This window comes from Lolium rigidum, chromosome 4 (assembly GCF_022539505.1).
Source record: "Lolium rigidum isolate FL_2022 chromosome 4, APGP_CSIRO_Lrig_0.1, whole genome shotgun sequence".
In the NCBI taxonomy this organism is placed as follows: Eukaryota; Viridiplantae; Streptophyta; class Magnoliopsida; order Poales; family Poaceae; genus Lolium; species Lolium rigidum.
In genome coordinates this window covers 64,069,047-64,090,732 of record NC_061511.1, presented here as the reverse complement: position 1 = coordinate 64,090,732, position 21,686 = coordinate 64,069,047, and the positions used below count along the sequence as shown (strand labels likewise).

The window sequence follows — 21,686 nt, the reverse complement described above, 5'->3', positions numbered from 1 at the left end:
ACATATGTTGAATTATAGGATTGAGATTAACAAATCTAGTTTCCAACATGTGTATTAAACAGGCAGTAGCACTTTCATAGGTAGGAGCAACTTTTACCAAGGGTGTATCTTCAAAATCTTCATCCATACTAACATGGGTGAAAAATGCTTCTATATTATCTCTTCCAATGATAGACCCTCGTTCTACCGGTATGTCTTTCAGAGTGAACTTAGGAGGAAACATGATGAAATAAACAAAAGGTAAATAAAGTAAATGCAAGTAACTAATTTTTTTGTGTTTTTAATATGGAGAATGCAAACAAGACAGTAAATAAAGTAAAGCAAGTAACTAATTTTTTTGTATTTTTGATATAGAGAACAAACAAAGCAGTAAATAAAATAAAGTAAAGCAAGACAAAAACAAAGTAAAGAGATTGGATGTGGGAGATTTCCCTTGCAGCGTGTCTTGATCTCTTCGGCAACGGCGCCAGAAAAAGAGCTTGATAACGTGTGAAGCACACGTCCGTTGGGAACCCCAAGAGGAAGGTGTGATGCGTACAGCAGCAAGTTTTCCCTTAGTAAGAAACCAAGGTTATCAAACCAGTAGGAGTCAAGGGCCACGTGAAGGTTGTTGGTGACGGAGTGTAGTGCGGCGCAACACCAGGGATTCCGGCGCCAACGTGGAACCTGCACAACACAATCACAATACTTTGCCCCAACTTAACAAGTGAGGTTGTCAATCTCACCGGCTTGCTGTAAACAAAGGATTAAATGTATAGTGTGGAAGATGATGTTTGTTTGCGAAGAACAGTAAAGAACAAGTATTGCAGTAGATTGTATTTCAGATGTAAAAGAATGGACCGGGGTCCACAGTTCACTAGTGGTGTCTCTCCGATAAGAAATAACATGTTGAGTGAACAAATTACAGTTGGGCAATTGACAAATAGAGAGGGCATAACAATGCACATACGTATCACGATGAATACTATGAGATTTAATCAGGGCATTACGACAAAGTACATAGACCGCTATCCAGCATGCATCTATGCCTAAAAAGTCCACCTTCGAAGTTAGCATCCGCACCCCTTCCAGATATTAAGTTGCAAACAACGAGACAATTGCATTAAGTATGGTGCGTAATGTAATCAACACAAATATCCTTAGACAAAGCATTGATGTTTTATCCCTAGTGGCAACAAGCACATCCACAACCTTAGAACTTTCATCGTCATCGTCCCCGATTCAATGGAGGCATGAACCCACTATCGAGCATAAATACTCCCTCTTGGAGTTACAAGTATCAACTTGGCCAGAGCCTCTACGAGCAACGGAGAGCATGCAAGAACATAAACAACACATATATGATAGATTGATAATCAACTTGACATAGTATTCCATATTCATCGGATCCCAACAAACACAACATGCAGCATTACAAATAGATGATCTTGATCATGATAGGCAGCTCACAAGATCTAACATGATAGCACAAGAGGAGAAGACAACCATCTAGCTACTGCTATGGACCCATAGTCCAGGGGTGAACTACTCACACATCAATCCGGAGGCGATCATGGTGATGAAGAGTCCTCCGGGAGATGATTCCCCTCTCCGGCAGGGTGCCGGAGGCGATCTCCTGAATCCCCCGAGATGGAATTGGCGGCGGCGGCGTCTCTGGAAGGTTTTCCGTATCGTGGCTCTCGGTACTGGGGTTTTCGCGACGAAGGCTATAAGTAGGCGGAAGGGCAGAGTCGGAGGGCTGATGAGGGGCCCACACCATAGGGCGGCGCGGGCCCCCCTTTGGCCGCGCGGCCCTATGGTGGCGGTGCCTCGTCGCCCCACTTCGTATCCCCTTCGGTCTTCTGGAAGCTCCATGGAAAAATAAGACCCTGGGCGTTGATTTCGTCCAATTTCGAGAATATTTCCTTTGTAGGATTTCTGAAACCAAAAACAGCAGAAAACAGCAACTAGCTCTTCGGCATCTCGTCAATAGGTTACTGCCGGAAAATGCATAATAATGACATAAAGTGTGTATAAAACATGTGAGTATCATCATAAAAGTAGCATGGAACATAAGAAATTATAGATACGTTTGAGACGTATCAGACGCCGAGGCCAAATTGCGTGCAGAAGACACAAGGATCATGCTTGCCGACTTGAGCGGCGTCGACGACGACACCAGGGCATGGTTCATGAAGAGGCGCGCCGAAATCCACGCGCGAGACGCCTGATCGCCGGCGCCATGCGCCCAGCACCTTGGCCTCCTTTTGGACTTTTTTTAATTGCTGTTCAGGCCTTGTTGTGCCCCTTTTGGACTCCACTTTGCGCCGTACCAGCTGCAAAGTGTGATAAACTTATTTCAGCCCTCAATTTGCGTTGTAATTTCGTGCAAAGTTGACGCTAGTTCATCTTTTTTGAATTCTGGCCTGCGCCAAAAATGCGTCGCCCCGCAGGAGCCAACCCCATACGCAAACGGACGCACGACCATTTCCGCGTCCGCCAGGCAACGCAAACGGACGCCCGCGGACAATTTGGGTGTCCGAAATGCGTCGCGCCGCTGGAGATGCCCTAAGGAAATGAGAGGAGAGTGCGGGGATGCTTGCAGCGATGCGGGCGTTCAAGTGTGGACAAAAGTGTTCGACAAAAACTAAACGACAAGGGAGTCACCTAAGGGGAGTGGTAGAACACCAGAGAGGTTCCTCCTACGGTGCCTTGTAGGAAAAGAGAATTTATGGCTGCTTTGGTGTCCAAAGACATGGTTATCATAACTTTGGCGAGCACGGGCGGGTCACTGTGGGGAAAGGGAGGTTTCGGGAGTACCCGGGCCAGAGAGAGAAGGCTCTGTGGCGCAGCCTTGGTAGCTAGGACGGTCTCTTCCTTGCTACCCAAAATTTGGTGTCCAAAAGAGAGAGACAAAGGATAGGGAGTGCTAGGGTTGCTAGGGCTGCTTGGTAGGGGTGCATGGCATGCCAGGAGGGTGCAGGTGTAGGGTTGTCCATAGGCTTGGCTTGGAGTGGGGTTGCATCAAGGTTTTGGATCAAAACTTCCTCAAGATTATGCACCGGCCTACTTCTCCCTTCTCTCCAAACATCAGCAAACAAAAGAGGATACAGTGCTGCAGCCCTAGCCTTCCTCCACCCCGTTCCCCGTCCTCCCCCTGTCGCCGCTGCCGGCGGAAGCCGCCGGGCAAAGCCCAGGCGGTGTCAGTGGCGGTGGCCCTTTCTTTACCCGGCGCTTCCTCTCCAGGCGGGGCTGGGAGGCAGGCGGCGGTGCTCACAGGTCGGCGCGGTTTCGGCGGCGACGCTTCCTCCCAGGCGGCATGGTGGCGGGTGGCAACGAGGCGGAGGCGTGGCTCCTTGGCCGCGGGATGGCGCGGCGGCTCGGGGCGGCGCCTACCTGGCCCAGATCTGGGCCGTTTGGGCTCCATCTGGGTCCGGGCGGGTCGGCTCCCTGCTCGGCGGTGATCCTCGTGGCGGATGGAGGAGCGGCCAGAGGGAGGGGTGGCGATGCCGGCGGCGCGTATGCTGCAGCACGGAGATCGGAACTTCACGAGCCCGCAAGGGCTCGGCCGGCCCAGGTGGGCCCGGTGTGATCTGGTCGACGTGTCCGATCGGTGTCCGCAGGTGGCGGTGGAGGCGGTTCCCTCCGACATGGATGCTGACATGCTACCTCTCGCTCCCGTATGGCCCGTCTTGTTCGTGATGACCCCGGTTCGTTGGTCACGGTGAGACGGCGGTGGTGCCTGCAAGGCTGTGGTGGCGCGAGGTGGTGGGCGGCGAGCGTGGTGGAGCACGATGGAGCATACAAGGCGGGGTTACGAGGGTCAGGAGAAATCCATGTCTAGTTCGCCGACACCGACGCGGTGACGCCCGTGGGTGCCACCCTTTCTTCTTGAAAGGCGTTGGGTGAAGCCATGTTTCCCTGTCCTTGCGCGTACCGGGGGAAACCCTAGGACCACTCCGGGCAGCAGCGGCGTTGTTGTCGCATCCCTTCTTGAAGGTGTTGCTTGGTACGTGGGGCTTCCAAGTGCTAGGAACGTGGTGGAGATTCTCCGGCGGGCGCAGCGGTTGCAAGGCATTTCCGTTTTCGTCGATCCGACCTTTTCGGCATTAGTTTCTCTTATCTTTCTTTTGTGTTTTCTTTTGGGCATGCTTGTGTTCTTTGCCCCAGCCATGGATCCTATGTTGTATCGGTTTTGTGCTATATTAATATAGCGGGGCGAAAGTCTGTTTAGAGAGAGAAAGCTAGCAAGTAATATTAGTTGAAGAACCGACTCAAGAACGTAAGCAGAGCACACTGCGCACGTGGAATATAATTACATTGCCACATAGCAGTGGACTCGTAAGAGCATCTTCACCGGTGCGCTCCAAATAGTAGCCGACAGGAGCATCGACACTATCGTACGGGGGGCATCGGCACATCATCCTCTATTTGGGGGAGCTGCTCCCACACCGACGCGTCCATACGACAGTTCCGATATATGATTTGAATTAAAAATTCAAATAAAAGCATAGAAATTTGAATAAGTTTTCGAAATTAAAGTTTGGGTCAACACACGGCCACCAAATTCGAATAGGTTTTCGAATATGAAATTTGGGTCAACATACGGTCACTGAATCGCCGTCTAGCCCGGCTGCAAAAAACAACTTCGGCTTCCAGGCCAAATGATCAGATGAACGGGGTGATGGGCGGCTCAACCTCGACGACGTCCTCATCGTCGGCGAGTCCCGGCGGCAGCTCCGTCGCTGCAACAGGATCCACGGTCGCCGGGGGAGGCATGAACGTTGATGGTGCCGGTGGAGACATGAAAGTCGAGGGTGCCGGGGAAGACGCCGACGCAGCTCGCGCCGCCAGGACCTCTTGGCCGATGCACTCGCAGTACATCGCATGCCACGCCCTCACCAACGGGTCCATCTTCTCCATGTCGGCCATCAAGATCTTGGATTCTTGAGACATCTTGGCCAACGAAAGCTGTGTTGCTTCGTTGGTGGCCTTCATGGCAGCGGCGTGAGCTTCCATCTTCGCCGCCTCCACCTTCTCCCTCTCCAACTCGATCTTCATGTCTTGCTTGTCGAGGATTGCCTTCCACACGAAGGCGTCCATATCCGCCGCTTCCTTGTTCTCCATTGAGAAGGAGGATATCATCTTCTCGAGGGAGGCGTCCATGGCGGCCAATGTCGGCGCTGCATTCCTCTCGGCCTTTGCCTTCTTGTTGCCAATGGGGCGCCCGGTGAAGGCGTCGGCTGGATCGACCGGCCCATCTTCCCCGTCCTTGTTGAGAGTGTGGCGGATGTCGTCCCATTTCTTGCAACCTTGTAGCTTGTTGAAGCAATGCATGAAAGGGAAATCTTTGTCCTCGTTTTTGTACTTGTACATCGCGAGGGCGTCGAGAATTTAACAATACATGATGATAACAAGATATAGAACAAGATGGATCATCAAATAGATACACTATGATGCATTATGAAATAGACATCACCAAATAGACGTAGATCATACCCAATCCACCATCGTCTCGCCGCTCTCCTTCCGGCCCTTAATCATCTCATAATAGTCATGGAACTTGCTACATGCCGCCTTGATGATGTTCCAACGGTGGGAGATGGCGCCCTCATTCCGGATCATGTTGATGGTGGCGTACTCACCATAGTTCTTCTTCTCGTTGAGTGAATCGAGGATGCGCTTGTAGTACTTGTCGGAGGATTGATTCGCGCCGGTGATGGGGAAAAAGCTCACTTGCTTTAACGCGTCGATGAGACATTCATCCTCCAAGGACCTCCACCTCGGACTACGAGTGACGCCGGTCCTCCTGTTCGTCGTTGTCGTGGTCACGGTGTCGGTGTCGATCAGCTCCTCCTGGACCTCCTCCTCACCTTCATCCTCCTCAGCCTCTTCTTCATACTCGTCGACGGGGGGTCGTAGGTGTGGCCGCGTATGAAGCCGGTGAGGATCTCGTCCCCGGCGGCAATCTACGCAACAAGTTGCCTACTTTGAGTCGTCGGTGGTGTCTACGATGCACATAACACATAAAAAAGTAAGGAAACTCACCTCGCCCTCGCCCATGGACACGCCGAACGTGCTACCGAACACCAGGTTGGCGCTCATGCTCTCGTCGGTGAAGAGGTGGCGGGGAAGGCCGGCGTCATCTGTCACGTGACCGTCGGTGCTTCCCGGGCGGCGCAGGTCAGGCGACGAGTTTAGGTCCACGCCCAAGCGAAAGGCGCTGCTGCTCCTCGGCGCTGAATCCAGCGAGAACAGCGCATTGGGGTCGAAGATCATGTCGCTGTCGGTGCACTCGGCGGAGTAGTGGGCGCGGCCGTCCATCTGCGACAGCCGCATCTTCGAGAGCGACGGTCCCTCCGTGTAGTACCCCGTGTAGTACCCTGGCAACGACGGTGAGCTTGAGAAGTTGTGGCCGGCGGGCAGGTGGCTCCCTTCGGGTTGGCCGCTGCCCAAGCTGAGGCACACTTCCGCAGCAGACGCCGCTTTTTCGCGGCTTCAAGAGCTGCGAGGCGGCGTCTCCTGCGGTTGGTCGTTGCAAAGGAGCAGCGGCGTTTCTCGTCTTCCCACGCCTCTTGCGACATGTCCGCTGGCTTCTCCTTCGGCGCGACGGTGCGCGGCTTCGGCGGCGCCTTCGTCGGCGCCTTCGCCGGAGCCTTTCTCTTCGGTGGCATGGCGGCGACGAGGGTTTTTTCGGGTTGGAGGCTGAATGGGAGATGGAGTGAACGGGCAGGAGAGATGAGCATCGGAGGGGACGGGGTTTTGGTAGAAAAGATGTATAGTTTGGAGATGTGTGGCTGACAGGCGGCTCCCACACCCAAAAATATTCGTCTCGCGAGTTGCCGGCCCGATTCACGCCTTTCGCAAAAGGCCGGCATGCGGTTGCCGGCGCTTCTATTAGGCTCGAAAAAGCACCGGCGCTTTTTGAGGCGCGCTAGTGTGAGCTTATTTTCGCTGCCGGTCCCCAAAACGATATCGGGGCCTCTATGGGACGCGCCGGTGGAGATTTTAACAGCAACCCTCACTATTCAGAAAGAAGGGGGAAAAAAACAGGAGCCCTCAGCCCGTTTTCACTCTGGACATGTGGCTGCTACCAACTTTAAATTCGAATGCGCTCAAACGGATGAAACTGGCAACACGAGCCAGTGACCTCTCTTAACACACACATTGGACACGTTTGATAGTGTATGGATTCGCCAGCGAGATGGCTGTCTTGCGCGTCGCGAACGAGCAATGGATCATGAAACACGGATCGTTTGGTAGCATGGTGGTATTTTCTGCGCCGGAGAGAAAAACCATACCCCGTGCCTGCACAGACTACTTACTTCTGTGATCGTGCAGCCCACACACAGTTTGGTTGCAAATATGAGCGTACTGTGGTAACCCCTTCTCTTAAAGTGGTGGGGTTACCCAGTACTGCTAACTGAATAACAACACACATCAGATTTAGTTCATCATAAAAGGTACTGCTACTATACAACAACTACTTAATTAGTGGGTGATGCATCACGAGCGAAGCTACTATAGTTCGTGATGCATCACAGGTTGATCACACGAGGGGTTAGTATATACCACCTCGAACAGGTTCATCATTACACACCGGGATCATGTTCAAGCAAGTCCTAGCTAATGGAGGGATACAAGACCACCTCCCAAAATCAGCAGATCATGATCAAGGATGCGGAAGCACTAAGCAGAAAACTGCTTGCGAAGCCAGGTCCTAAACCAGCTCCTCCACTCTGGTGGCTGCAACTTACGGTACTCGGCATACTCTTCTCCGTTGTCTGCAATGAAGTCGATAGCCCTGACCAGCAAGTTAGGTTGGAACAGCTGCGCCCTGCAGACAAACCGAGGCATGAAGATAGTCTTCATCTGAGCATAGTTCGTGATCGGGGTCCCGACTTATGGACGATGTCTCAGGTAGCGCTGCAATCCATAAAGAACAAATGTTAGTGCAGACGACATTCACGTACAGATATATGAAGGAACTCAAAGAGCCTTACTACCTGAATGTACTCGTCCACCGTATCTTCATCAGCAGCATAGAAGCAGCAACCATCTTCCCTCTAGTCCAGAATGCGATTGGTTTGCATATTCAGTATGACGCTCCACTTGGTCCTCCGGTAGAGTTGTAGAGCTGAAGAGTGGTCACATGTATGCCAGCGAATGCAAGAACATCAGCTGCTACCTTCTTCATCTGTTGCTATTTGAATCCCATGTTGAAACAGACGCCGCTACGGACGAGCTGAACCAACCGGTTGAGCACAAACTCTGAAAGCTCAGGTTTGCAAACCATGGCTGGTTTGCTTGAAATCAGATATTGCTCACCATTGACAGTAGGAGCCGAAAAATCAGGGGATCCCAATGGTATGATCGCCTGCATGACAAACACTAGCAGATCAATGAACTACCACTACCACATCCACATCCTTAAGCACTACCACATCAATGAACTACCAGTACCACATCCACATCCTTAAGCAGTACCACATTAATGAAGAGCGAGAAAAGTAAGAGTGGCCTTACAATCCAAGGAGCCACACGTAGCACCGAGGTCGGGGAAGCAGAGGACTCTGGCGAAGATGCAGGCAGCACCAGCATCCCAGTAATAGAGTCAGATGCAACTTGAACAACCACCACAACCTCGACCGGGGACGAAGGAATGTCCTACAATGGATTCGTTCAGACCCCGTGTGTACCCACAAGATCTAGATCTAAGAGCATCTCTAGCAAAGCCCATAAACGGGGCAAAACCGAATAATAACTGCTAATTTATGGGTTCAATTCAGAAAATGGCGCAGATCAGTAATCGTAAACACGTTTGGCCCGGAAAAAAATTACAGGTCGCATCCGAAAACCCAACTCGACCTGTAAATATAGGGGATGAAATGGTGAACTGAACACCAAACTCTACTTGTGGCACGCTGAAATTTCAGGTGAGACCAACTTCTTCCGCCGGTACAATCGCTGGAATCCGGCCAAATTTGTGGCCGGCGTGGGGTGGGGCGAGCTCGTGGGCGCCGTGGGGTGGCGCGAGGCAGCGAACTCGCAGCGGCGTGAGGCAGAGCGGGGCGGCCCAATGCGGGGCCGACGCGAGGTGGCATGGGGTAGGGCTGACGTGGGATGGGGCGGGGCGGCGCAAGGCAGGGCTGACACGGGGCGGCGCGGGGGTGGGCGCGGAGCCGGGCGCGGCGGGGGGCAACGCGGCGTGGGCTGGCGCCTTGGTGGCCGGCCAGGGAGAGCTCGGGAGGAAGCTCCCAGGGAAGAAGACTAGAAAAAAATGGGGAAAAATAGAAAAGGCTGACAGGTGGACCTTTCATGGCATATTTAGGGACTATGCTGTTTTACAGTTTTCGTTTACGGGGTCTGTTCTACGCCATAAATTTTTTGACCCGTAAAAATGTGTTCGGTGAACTGAACTCGGGTGTTTTCAGTTCGCGTGTTTACGGGTTGTTAGAGATGCTCTAAGGCTAGGGTTTGCATAAGATTACTACAACGAAAGTCATCGACGCAGAGGAAGAAGACCGACCATCCGCTGCCAGTAGCCGCCGCCACAGCCACCGTCGCCGTCGCCGTCGCAAACCTCACCGACCGTGCGGGTGAGGAAGAGACGGCCATGTCGCTAGATCGGGAAGGGTGGATGAGCTCGAAATGGCGGGAAATAGGGGATTTGGATTTGGAGGTGAGAGCCGTGACCGAATTCATCCCGCCGAGATTTCGCCGTCCCGTGCGATCTCGCGCAATCTCCTGCGGTGGCTCTGCAGGGAACGCGGCGTTCTCGAGTTCTCCGAGAACGGGGCTGGCTCGCTAGAAACGGCTGAACCGAGCGTTCCTCGAGGCCTGGCCCGAGGGTGTTTAGAGAAGCGGTTCCTGCAACAACGCGGACGAAACCAAGTACCTAAACGAGCCAAAAATTATTGGACCGATACGAGCCAAGGCGAGACCAGGCTGCCAAACGCGTCCATTAAGTTTTGGTCGTTCCTGAATCCTTATACGACGTGCACGATGCATCCTCAATAATTTGAAGGGGTACTCCTTGGTAACGAGCATGATTACATTATGTGTCCAGAGACTACTCCACTCTCCACCCCCATTGTTGAAATAAATGGGCTAAATCATTTGGTCCATGTAGTATTTCAGTTTTGCCATAAATCTCAAAGTCTACATAGTGGCAGCCCATGTGAGTTTGAGCCCAAGTTGGTGGCAGCTCACTAGGAAGTGGTAAGATGTGGTAAGTTCAGTCTCACATGAAAAGTTTGGAAGAAGTTAGACCATCTCCACAAAGACAAGAATAAGGAATGTGATGCAGATTTGTCTCCTAATAGGTTTTATTGATCACAAAACGTTGATCAACGGAAGAATGATCCCTCACTTGGCTATATATTGTTAGGTAGAATGAGACTCTCTCGGTGGATGGACGATAGGATGATAACCCGGTTTAAAGTTCACCCTCCCTGCAAACTTACCGTGCGCGAGATGAGAATTCGAACCCGAGTGGGCTGGTTGCACACTCGCTTACCTTGCCACTGAGTTAGAACTCAGTTTAACCTAGCGGATGGACGCTAGGTTTTATTGATCACACTAGGATTTTTCTAACTTTTTCGGAACATGATTCACTTCTGAAGGTTGAGGCTGGCCCGTGGTTGCCTTGCTAACATTTACTGTCCAGAAGCTAAAACTAGTGAACGTACCTACTAGACCCTCAAGGCTTAAGCACCTAAGAGCATCACTAGTAGTACCCTCAAACCCTCAAATCCTCAAACGAGTTTAAGGGTTGAGAATTGACATTTTTTAGCACTTATAAGGGTTGAAAAATAGGGGCAAATACTAGAACCCTCAAACCCATAAAAAACGGTTATTTCCCACAGTGGAGGAATAGGGGTTGGGGTTGTTTCCCCTCTCCAACCCTCACTTTTAAAGGTTGGGAGGGCAACACGGGGTCCAACCCTCAAAATTATTTAGGGGTTTAGGGGTTTAGGGGTTCTAATCTTTGCGTTCTTTTCATTCTAACCCGTAGAAAAACGGTTATTTATGAGGGTTTGAGGGTTTAAGGGTACTACTAGTGATGCTCTAACCTGTTCAGTCACATCGGTCCTGAGTAGTGGAATCTAGTGATGCTCAACCTGTAGAGGGTCTGATGGTTTACGCTCTCCTCGACGCACATAGGCCGCAAATTTCTCTTGAGATACGAGCAAGACTACCTATATGTGTTGTTAGCCATTCCTCGATGACTCCCATTCATATATCTAGATTCATTTTTTCTAAAAAGAGGCCCTGGTCTCTTCATCGAGTAGTGTATAACATATATGCAAACTCTAAATTTCTTACACAACCAAATTGATCTATGCGCATGGTGTAGTAGTCGCTGCCTTGCACAAGTGTGCGCCACTATATACTATATATAGTTGTAGATCAGTGTGGATGGGCAACGTGCCTTTGGTTTTTCAGGCTCGAGTTACTGTGATTAATTGCATAGCCATGTTGAGGGACTGAACCTGTATTGACAGTATTGTTGTACGAGACTTGAAGTGCACATGTCCCGGAACTACGCCACCAATTAAGGGATCTAGAAATCGAAATCTGGTAATTTCAATTATTATTGCATAACCAGCCAAGAACAACTTATATTTTATTTTTTGCATTGGGCTTCATTTTCAAGCTGCCTTCTCTTGAAAAACAGGTCCCTGCAAATTGGACCCCATAGGCTGATTTGCATGTGCAGCATCTGTACGTACTGACATCCATTTCAACCTAATATCATACTCAGTTAAAAAAGATGTACTTAGTAATTCCCGCTCCGTGTCCGCGGCAGAAACCACCTGTGATCCGTGATGCATATGAGTATGTACTGATTGTTTCTATGCCCCATAGTTCAAGGTTCATCAATTGGCAAAGCAAAGCTGGGACATTCCATCTCGTACTATGAGCTGACAGGCAATTTGGCCTGAGGCACAACAAAAGTGCAACATCTTAGCAATTAGTCCTTTTCTTATTTCTTCCTTCCTATTTGTCTATGAAAATAGCAAATCTAGATTGGAAGCTCCGGATAAACCCCCATTTATGGCTTGTTTGGTTCCATTGAGTTCAATATGAATTTTGGAGGATTCCATTCCATAGAATTGTTCCAATAGAGCTTGTTTGATTTGTAGGATATGAAACCATGGGATTTTTCACACGGTCTACTTTGCATTCAATTTCATAAAGTACAAAATTCCTTAGGTCCAACATCATGGAAATTTTCTTTGCTTGTTGACAGTTATGGTGAAACACACAATCCTTCACAAACTTTCCTGTATTTTTTCCTCAATGCAACCTATCATTGTATTATAAATTCTTGTAGCATTCAGAACAAGCCCATAGCGTTTTGCACCATCTATCTTTATCGCTTGGATGGACGCCGACTACACTCTTACTATGTTTTGGCTCTTTTTTTGAAGATATGATTGCACTAACCCTCCATTTAATACTTTCAATTATTAAAACTATCTGCTGCAATACGTACTGACACTTTGTTTCTTCTATAAATTCCCCATATATTCAGCAATTAAACTCTCATGTCTTATCAACCATCCAACATATACGTCTGATAAAAAGGCTCATTGATCTAAGCCAGCCCCAGCTTGGTTTCTTGATGTTTTCCTCCTTGTGCTAGCGAGTCCAATATCCGCTAGAGCCTGCCAAGGACAATCCGGAGCAGTAATGAAATCACCATAAATCACCAGTTTCAATGGAACTATCCATCCATAGCCTGAGCAACCACCTTGATTCAGATTGCTCTATCGGTCTTGATTAACAATTTATGTCTATCCTTCTTGTTTCCAGATTGTTTCCTTGTGGCGGCGCTAAGGTTCCACCCCCGTCAGAAGAGTGATGTGCGGGGCTGGGGAGAAATTTAAATGACACAGTACAACCTAGTTGTTGACTTAGTGCCAAGTGGCTCTGCTGAATTAGCACAAAATGAAAGCAAGTAGAGAAACCGAGAACATAAAAGTTGTTGGCGGTCGTACAACAAAATGGAAAATGTATTAACAATCAATATCACCAGGCCAAGCTTAGAAAACATGTGTAGGAAGAAAAATGCCCTAAACTACAGAGAAGGAATCTCGGATCAATGCACACATGAGCTTTCGCTGGTGTCAAACAAAGCCAACAAGAAGAAGAAAATGGTTGAAGCATCGTCACCCTTACGATGTCACGCTTACAACGCCACCAGGTTCCCAATCAAAACTGGATAGTTGTTCTTCTGACTTGTTGTCACCCCCGACTCTTCTTAGCATCACGTATATGGAACATAAGCTGCAGACACATTGACCAGCAATGAGGAGAATATTCATTTTTATGAAGTTAAACATTTTTTTAAGTAGCAGATAATCACCTTGACGCCCACATAGAACGTGGCAAATATAGTTGTAAGGGCAGGCAAGGCTGTGGAATCGAAACATGTATTAGCGACAGAATTTGTGCATATTTTAATCACTGAAATTTTTAGTCGAAGTGATGGATGTGAATATGCAACTCACCATCCTTCTGGAGCATCTGCGACATCAGAACCTTAATGCCCGATGGCCCTACGACATAGCCGACAAGGTTTGCCACCTATATGCATTAAACAAGTCAAGAGCAGCACTTTGATTACAACCAATAAGGTATGTAGCCGACTAATCCAGTGTGCAGATCATAATTTCTGTAGGTGTGAAGTTTGTGCAGAAAATCGGGACTAATTAACATCAAATATACAAAAGATAAAAGTACCATAAGGCAGCTGACTGTCACAGCACCACCAATAGCACCTAACTCACGGTGAATGAACTGCCCAAGGGCGCTTTTTGCCTGCAGAAAAATTATTTTGGAAGTATTACTTGCGAACAATGTAAAACTGAAGCACCGAGCAAGAATGCTGAAAGATATATGCGTGCAAGGAAGAACAAATAGACGGACTTGAAACATCTAGATAAAGGAATTGAAACCACATATTGTTACCATACTGCAGATACCTAGACATCATGTTGGCTTGTTTTTTGGACATTCAAATTGTATGTCTTTCTTAACTTCAGATTTAAGGAGTGTACGACTTTCTCAAAATAAGGCTTTGATGTTGATGTTGATGTTGACGACTTTCTCAAAACAATAAAAGTAACTTCATACAGTGAAGCTAAATTTAGTCAGCATGCAAGCTGTTCCAAAAATTGAAACTTGGTAACAAGCAGATGAACTGCAGAAAACATCCAACAACAACCTTCGGATTACCTGGAAGTTGTTGGATAAGGACTTGATCAGTATTTCAGGGACAAAAAATAAGCATGTTAACCACGCCCATGAAATAAGTTTCCTGTTCAAAAGAAGTAACCAAAGGGCCAGTGTAAGTCACCACAAGCTCACAACTTCAATGTTTAAAAGACTTAAGGAGATTGTTCGAAGGTACCATTCCAGGTCATGCCAGACTGCTACGAATGTGAATACAACCCAAATACTAAGTAGTTTTCGTCGAGACCCACCAAGAGGTATGTACAAGTACCTGAAACAAGAGATAGATAAAAGAAAGTTACACGTCGGGATTAATCATTGCCTATGTGTATTGACTGCAAATCCACCTCTGAATATACATATACCAACTCTAGAGCTCCATGCATGGGCCATGGGGTTCAATAATCATATGACTGGGCCCAAACTATATCTGAACTGTATGCATCTGTTCAGTTAATTAGTAAAAATTCTTTAATCTATTTACATCCCATCCCATTACAATATGTGTACAAAAGTGCAGATGCTATGAATAAGAAACTAAAATCTGAAAAAATTGCTTGCAAGACACGGTAGTTTTACACAGACCTGACCAGCCATCTGTTAAAAGAAGCATGCCAGCTTTTCCAGAAGCTCTCAAGGTCATGACAATTATTTATGCACCTAGGCATGTTTTCAGGTGTCTCAACTCCTCCTACCTGCAATAAAATGCTAAGGTTAAATCCTTCTTTGTTACATCACTTGAATTTTCAGCACAAAAGAAAAACATTTCTCAAGCATAAAGGACACAGAGAAGTCATTTTAGCACAACATACAACAAACTTGGAATTAGCACTCCAAGAGGTAGTATGAAAGGCTGCACAATGGACTGACAGAGGATATTTTCAATGCTTGTCTTACCAGTGACCAGAACCTGAAGTAGCGCCAAATAAGGAAGAATTTTAACCACATAAAGTTCAACACCTGCATAGGAGCTACGGTGTCTTAGCTAAGAAATATAGACATCAGAAATGGTGCATGTGACTAGTGAGGTAATCAGGTGTGTCACAACACATGCAAAAACCTTTGAAAATGAAAATTCAATGTTGTTACCACTATTCAGATTACAACCATTTGAACTCTGTTCCAGTTTCAAGCAAGGGCCTAGAAAGGCCGAGCCTGGAAAAGCAAGGGCATGCCATGAAAGACAAGCCTCAGAAAGACAGACCCAAACCCAAAAATCTCCTGGATACAGTCAATGAACTTTATTTAAATCATAGTTGTACTTTGCCAGGATTTCATGCCTCTGGTTGAGCCTGCAGGCTCAATAACTGGGCCTGAGTCCAGAACAATCACACTGGCCTTGACTGCCTATGAAAAGTTAGAGGTTCGTAGCAAATGGAAACTATGGACTACACAGGCCACTCAATTAAAAAGAACTTGACTAAAAATAGAAACACTAAGTGAAAATATCAACTGCGGCATGCTGACCCTAAGTGAATACTGATGAATATTAATTGCAATGTATATAATCTTACCCCATAACTAATGATAAAGATCTCAAACGGTGTCAACTGCCGCCATAATCGGCTGTCATCAGAGCAATTAACTCAAATTTCAGATTTCGTACACTGATAATCATAAGAAGGGATTAGTCGTAATGTATAAACAGAAGCACCTGACTACAAAGGCATTGTAGTGGAAAAAGTGTGTCATGGCTTCCATCAGAAGGAAATTTAGGATCCACCTCAGCCCATAAATACATATCTGCCCAACTGAATAGTTTTTCTGAGGTACATCTAACTGCAATGTCGCTACATAAACCACTGGTTAGTATATGTAACTGGAGAGTTCTGAAGTACTGTCTTCTATGGAGTACTGCAACACAGTTTCCAAAGTCATGGATTACAATCTTGAAATTAGTTACTGTTGTATGGCCCCACCACGGAATCTCCCAATTATGGGATACGATCCTACTCTGGTTTAAGGAGTTCATCATTCAAAATTAGGGCGATATCTTTTAGCTTGGGCTTTAAGCCAATTAAAGATAAGATCTACGATTGGACTGTTGAGGAATAAAAACAAGCAAGAAATAGAAGGGTATGCTTCTATCTTGCTTCTGGGCCTTATATTAACTAGGGGTATTAATCCCACCATCCTCTATTTTCTGGCAAAATGAGCGGTTTCCCTATGCAGTTTAACTTGCCTTGAACCAAATAAATACTTTCTCTTGGATTTGGCTCTTAGATGTGATCTCTTCTTGGGTAAACAAATACTTCAGGTTCATTCATAATATTACAGAATTCATAGAGTACGTATAAATAACATACTTTCCTTTCCTTCATAAATTATTTTGGTACGAATGGATACATATATGAAATGCATGTAACAAATTATGTGAATTACGTATGGCTTCCACAAGACCACACCAGATATTTTCAGAGTTGTCTTTGCAACTATAGAAAGGGATTCGTAACATTATTTCTACCTGCTAGAAAGTACCAATTTTTGGCTGTCCTTTATTTATTTTTATCCCGTTGCAGCACAAGGCATTTTAGCAGTTCACTCAAAAATAGCACTTAGTTTGCTATTTTCAGCTTTTGAAATTTAAATGAGACGAAGCAGCTACAATAGACAATTACTACCTGGAGAAAAGACCAACCTGAGCTGCAAATGCGTTGTAGCTTACAACAGGACCAGCAATATAGAGTGGAGCATATGTTAAGTAGCATAAATAAGTTAGGAATGTGTATTTGTCAACACTGAGCCCTTTCTCCTGCCAGAATAATGTAAAATCTTATCACCATATACAAAGAATGAATATTTGCTCAATCTGCAATGCTGTAACTTATAACATATTCGCAAAGGCTCATGATTCAACACTGGCAATAATACGGAAAAAGAAAAAAAAATATAGACATAAGTAGCTACCAGACCTGCTTTATATGCATCGACCTGTAGCGAACAACAGGTCAGCCTCAAATCAACAGAACATTAAATATTCATTTATGGTTGGAAATTACCAACATCTCTAAGTAAATTTCTAGTTTCATTCTTTCATGTATCAACACCTAGTTCGCAGAAAAACTCAAGCAGTACAATCTTCCATATGTCCAAAACTATCAGTGGCTCTCTTCTCTGTCAGTGCCATACTACACACAACTTGGATAAAAATAGCTTAACTGGTACAAAATAAGCTGGAGTACCTGCAAAGCAAGGTAGCATGTCTTGCCAGAATAACAAACTTCACATTTCTGCATGTGTTTCTGTACCAAGAGTGTTCATGTCAGCACAGATCACTATTTGACAGATAGTGTGCTGTGCAAATGGAAGATGATGGTATGCCAAGGATATAAATATTTTTACTGAATGGTCAAAACAAAATAAAGGTTCATAAATGTCTATGAGTTTTATGTATAAACAATAATGTTATTAGTTGTAGCACAGACAGAATATGTTAAAGACAAACTCAACCGATGGGCACTAGTATTTGTGCCATTTTTTATTATAAGAAACTCCCATGAGCACACCCAGGCTAAACCTCGAATATGGGTGCGGCTTGGGCCCACACGCACGTCTAGCCAACTGAGCAACATTCAGTTCTACAGTTTCGACATTGAATCTCCTTCTACACTTTAAATAATCAGTTTTTTTTATTACAGTATTATGTACAGTTATATTCTTGTCCAGTATGGCTGCTTTCCCAGTTATAACTTTCCTTGTCCTCCTTAAGCTTTGGTACGTCTGGTCTCTCTTTCCATCTCCCCTCTTCAATAAACTATTGCATGACACAAATAATAGTTCTACTAGCCAATCTTTACAGAAAATATAATTCTATAAAAGAACGACTTCCAAATATTCTGTACGTAGACAATAAAGCAAATTATCTTTCTGCCCGAACGAATGAACAAGAAAATAGATCAACATCAAGACAAAAAATATTTGTTGATAAAGAAAGGGAAACACCACATGGGGAGGGGCAGCCATAGCTAGAACACTGTGTGACGTTTCAGCCATCAGACACAGCGAAAGGCATCATCATTTCAGCTCTATTTTATTCAGAATAATTTAACATCACACATGGTGTGGCTGAAACATAAAACAAATGTTTTGCTCACTACTATGCACCTCCAGCACATCTTACAACATTTTTCATACAAACCACTTTATTATGTTATTCATCATACATTCATACGAGCCTTAGCAATTGTTGGATTCTTTCACTGATATAATATTGGTTCTACACAGGCATTTTTTCCATGATAAAAGTGTCTAGTCATTTCAAGTGGAAAAGTTGATCAGAGAGTTAACTATGCAATTCAAATTCGAATTTCAGTACTCCCTCCGACTCATATTACTTGATGTTAATATAGATGTATCTAGACACATTTTAGTTGTAGATACATCCATTTTAGCATCAAGTAATATGGGTCGGAGGGTAGTTGAAAACACCATCAAATACATCTTTGCATTTCACTGAAAACTAACATGTTCACTTCTGGTTACATTCTCAGAGTTACACCACCAAATACTTCTTTGCATTTCACCTGACAACTCACAAGTACACTCTCAATAGTGGATAAAAGGACAAGGTGGTTCTATCGGGTTTTAGTGTTGAAGTGCCCAGAAGACAATTTATGGGTCTGAGTTCACAGTCAAAATTGGAGGTTATAGTCAAGAACTCACGTGTTCATGAGATTAGCTTGATTTCAAATCCAAACTACTTAATAAATGTGTGAAAATGAGAAAACCCATGTTTCTAGCTATCTCTATGTATTTTAAAGCATCTGGTGTATGCAGCACTTAAATGTGCATGATACAGAACACGATATTAAGTTACGAGGATACATGGTACCTTGTGATCAAAGTGAGAAGAACGAAGCGTCCAGCAGTAATCACATCCGTAGCTAATCATGCGTAATACAACTGTCGCATGAAATAAAATATACATCAATAATCTAGATAAATTAGAAGACACACAAGAAGTACAAAATATCGTGCATAAACAGTATGAACAACTCGATATGAAACTGTAGTGATATTCAGATAAAACCTATAGCAAACTGAAAAGTGAAACAGGATAATGTCAGCAAGACAATTATCTATAAGAGGTAGTCAAGTCCTACTGCACTTAATCCCACAAAAGCAAGCATAACGAAACTGTGTTCATTGACTTGACACAGGGAAGTAGTCAAGTAGTTCAGTAACTTCAGTTTACTGCCCCATTGGTTTGAAACTTCTAATGCAATCATACATAGTAAATGAGATTATTGGTTATCTGTTCGTACCAACTGAAAATACAATTTGCCACAGCATGTTACAATAACTTGTGGGCTGCTAGTCAAATCTCGTGTCTCTAGATGAGATCTAAATGCACTATTTCTCATTCTGTAGTTTTGCAATTCAACACAAAAGATGCTACAGAATGTTAAACCTTTTACGACACCCTAATAATCAACTGAGAGTAATCATACATTTCCATACAGTAAGCATCAACAGATTTTATCAAGAATTTTTCCAATCAAAGTAAAACCAAGTGATCAACACGACATGGAAAACATACCGAAATTGAAGCATATGTGCCATCGAAATGTACCCCGATAGTTGTCAAGAAAAGCCAGTTTTTGCCTATTCATATGAGATAAATATCATGAAAACGTAAATAAAAAGAGATTCTACTAATTGGAAGTGTAAGATGCAGTACAGCGGCATCAAAAATCTCACCCGAACAACGAGAATGAATAACCTTCATAGACTCGGTTAAGTATAAGCATAGCTAAGTTGAAGCTCCATATGAGGCCAGTGCAATACTTAAATCGAGCAAATAACTGCAAAACAAAAAATTCTAATTAACAATAAACGCTAATTTGAACGTATAAGGAGATCGAATGAGCTATGCTTCACAAAGCAAACGGAAAATGGTGTTTCAAAATTTGTTAATTATCTTAGTTTAGTTCTTAGTCGATTCATCTGATAAGAATAAATCAAAATTATAACAGCAGAAAGAAAAAATCAATTCCGGCACTGTAGCCCACATGATCGATTCCAACTGATGGTGCCACTTACTGGTAGATGACATAGACTCACATATTAGATCATGCGTTAGCTTGGCTTTCTTTTCACCATGTTCTATCTCTGAACTACTCAGATATTAAATGGTGTAATTGTTCTTGGTGAATGGAACACGGATAATCAAGACAGCAGACCTGCTCTTAAACACACACACATCAGCAAAACAAGTACCGTGCCTAGCCAATTTTCCTAGAAAAACGCTGACCCGCTCCAAACAAATGGTTGCTTTTGACTGACAATGATTCATAACAAGAATCTCAGCTACTGAACCGATTGAGAAAACTGCAGCCAGAACCATACTTGTGACGAAGTATGCCAGCACTGACCTTCACTATCGAGTAATTAACCCCTGCTATCGCGAGGATGAAGCCAACACTGCCACACAGGTAAATAAATCAGAATGTCTATAAGTTAGTTAGAAAAAAACAGAATAGGGGGATCGGTCAGTCGCCTACCAAGCGCCATGTAGATAGCATAGATAGATCAGGGACAGTACGAGCCACACCAAAGAGGCCCCTCTGCCCTTCAAGCTATACACATAGCGCAACCCATTCGCCACGACCAGGAACGCACCCATTACGGCGGTGAGGACAGGTAAGTTCCCGCGAAAGTTTCTCCATTGCGCGTCGGATAGGTCCTAAGAAATGGTAGCAGGAAATCAAACCGGTGGCTCTAAAATGTTGGTTTTGAGGTGAACTAGAAGACAGAGTGCAGAATTTACAGACATTCAGGCGGCCGGCGAGTGATCCTGCTCGTAGACCGTAGAGCCTCCCGGAGTACTCTGCGGGTGAAGAGAGAATGTGATGCCGATCAGCACGGAGATGCTGATAGAGGGAGGGGGGAGGAGCAAGGGAGAGGGGGAATGTTGGGGTACCTTGGGAGAGTTGGAGCGACTTCCAGATCATGAAGAGGTAGAACACCAGCGCGTAGGCGCACAGCACGGCGAGCTCCAGCCGCTTCCACGGGACGCCGCTCATCTCGCACCGGGAGCAACCGGCCAGCCGCGGGGGTGAAAGGCGCGGGGCGGGGTGCGCGGGCAGCGGCCGGGAGCGGCGAGAGCGACTCTAGAGGCGGCGCGGCGGCGCTGGCCCGGCCCCGATGGTGGTCGCCGGCGGAGGAGATGCGAAGGAGTGCTCGCCGTTTTCTTCGATCTACTCCGGTCCAAAACCAACAATCGCTGAAGCTAGGAAGCGGGCTCTGCGTCCCTACTAGGCCCATATTCCATACGGCCCATCTCCGCAGCCCACGGGCTTTTCTGTGACATCAACCGTCACCGGCGCGACCACACGACGGGCTCGGTGATTCCGATTTGACGCTCGTTGCACCCATTAGCGGCGCAACGGGGCGCGCCGGGGAGGGGGGATGCTGTACACCGACCTGGTCGGCGTGTACGGGGCACCGCACACCCCACCGAC

The 21,686-nt window shown here is 46.1% G+C and overlaps 1 protein-coding gene across 1 annotated transcript; it reads right to left on the bottom strand.

Moving 5' to 3' along the window:
• Nucleotides 1-13,084: 13,084 nt before the first annotated feature.
• LOC124708255 (membrane-bound O-acyltransferase gup1-like) lies at nt 13,085-21,253 on the bottom strand. Its single transcript, XM_047239938.1, has 19 exons — nt 21,146-21,253; nt 20,997-21,052; nt 20,727-20,908; nt 20,598-20,646; nt 19,924-20,027; nt 19,763-19,827; nt 19,055-19,125; nt 17,406-17,465; nt 16,862-16,975; nt 15,878-16,002; nt 15,738-15,789; nt 15,121-15,183; nt 14,809-14,918; nt 14,402-14,494; nt 14,227-14,308; nt 13,732-13,809; nt 13,500-13,575; nt 13,355-13,404; nt 13,085-13,275 (listed from the first exon to the last, which is right to left on the bottom strand). The coding sequence occupies exons 1-19, from the start codon at nt 21,246-21,248 to the stop codon at nt 13,234-13,236; spliced, it is 1,575 nt and encodes a 524-aa protein (XP_047095894.1). The 5' UTR covers nt 21,249-21,253; the 3' UTR covers nt 13,085-13,233.
• Nucleotides 21,254-21,686: the final 433 nt, after the last annotated feature.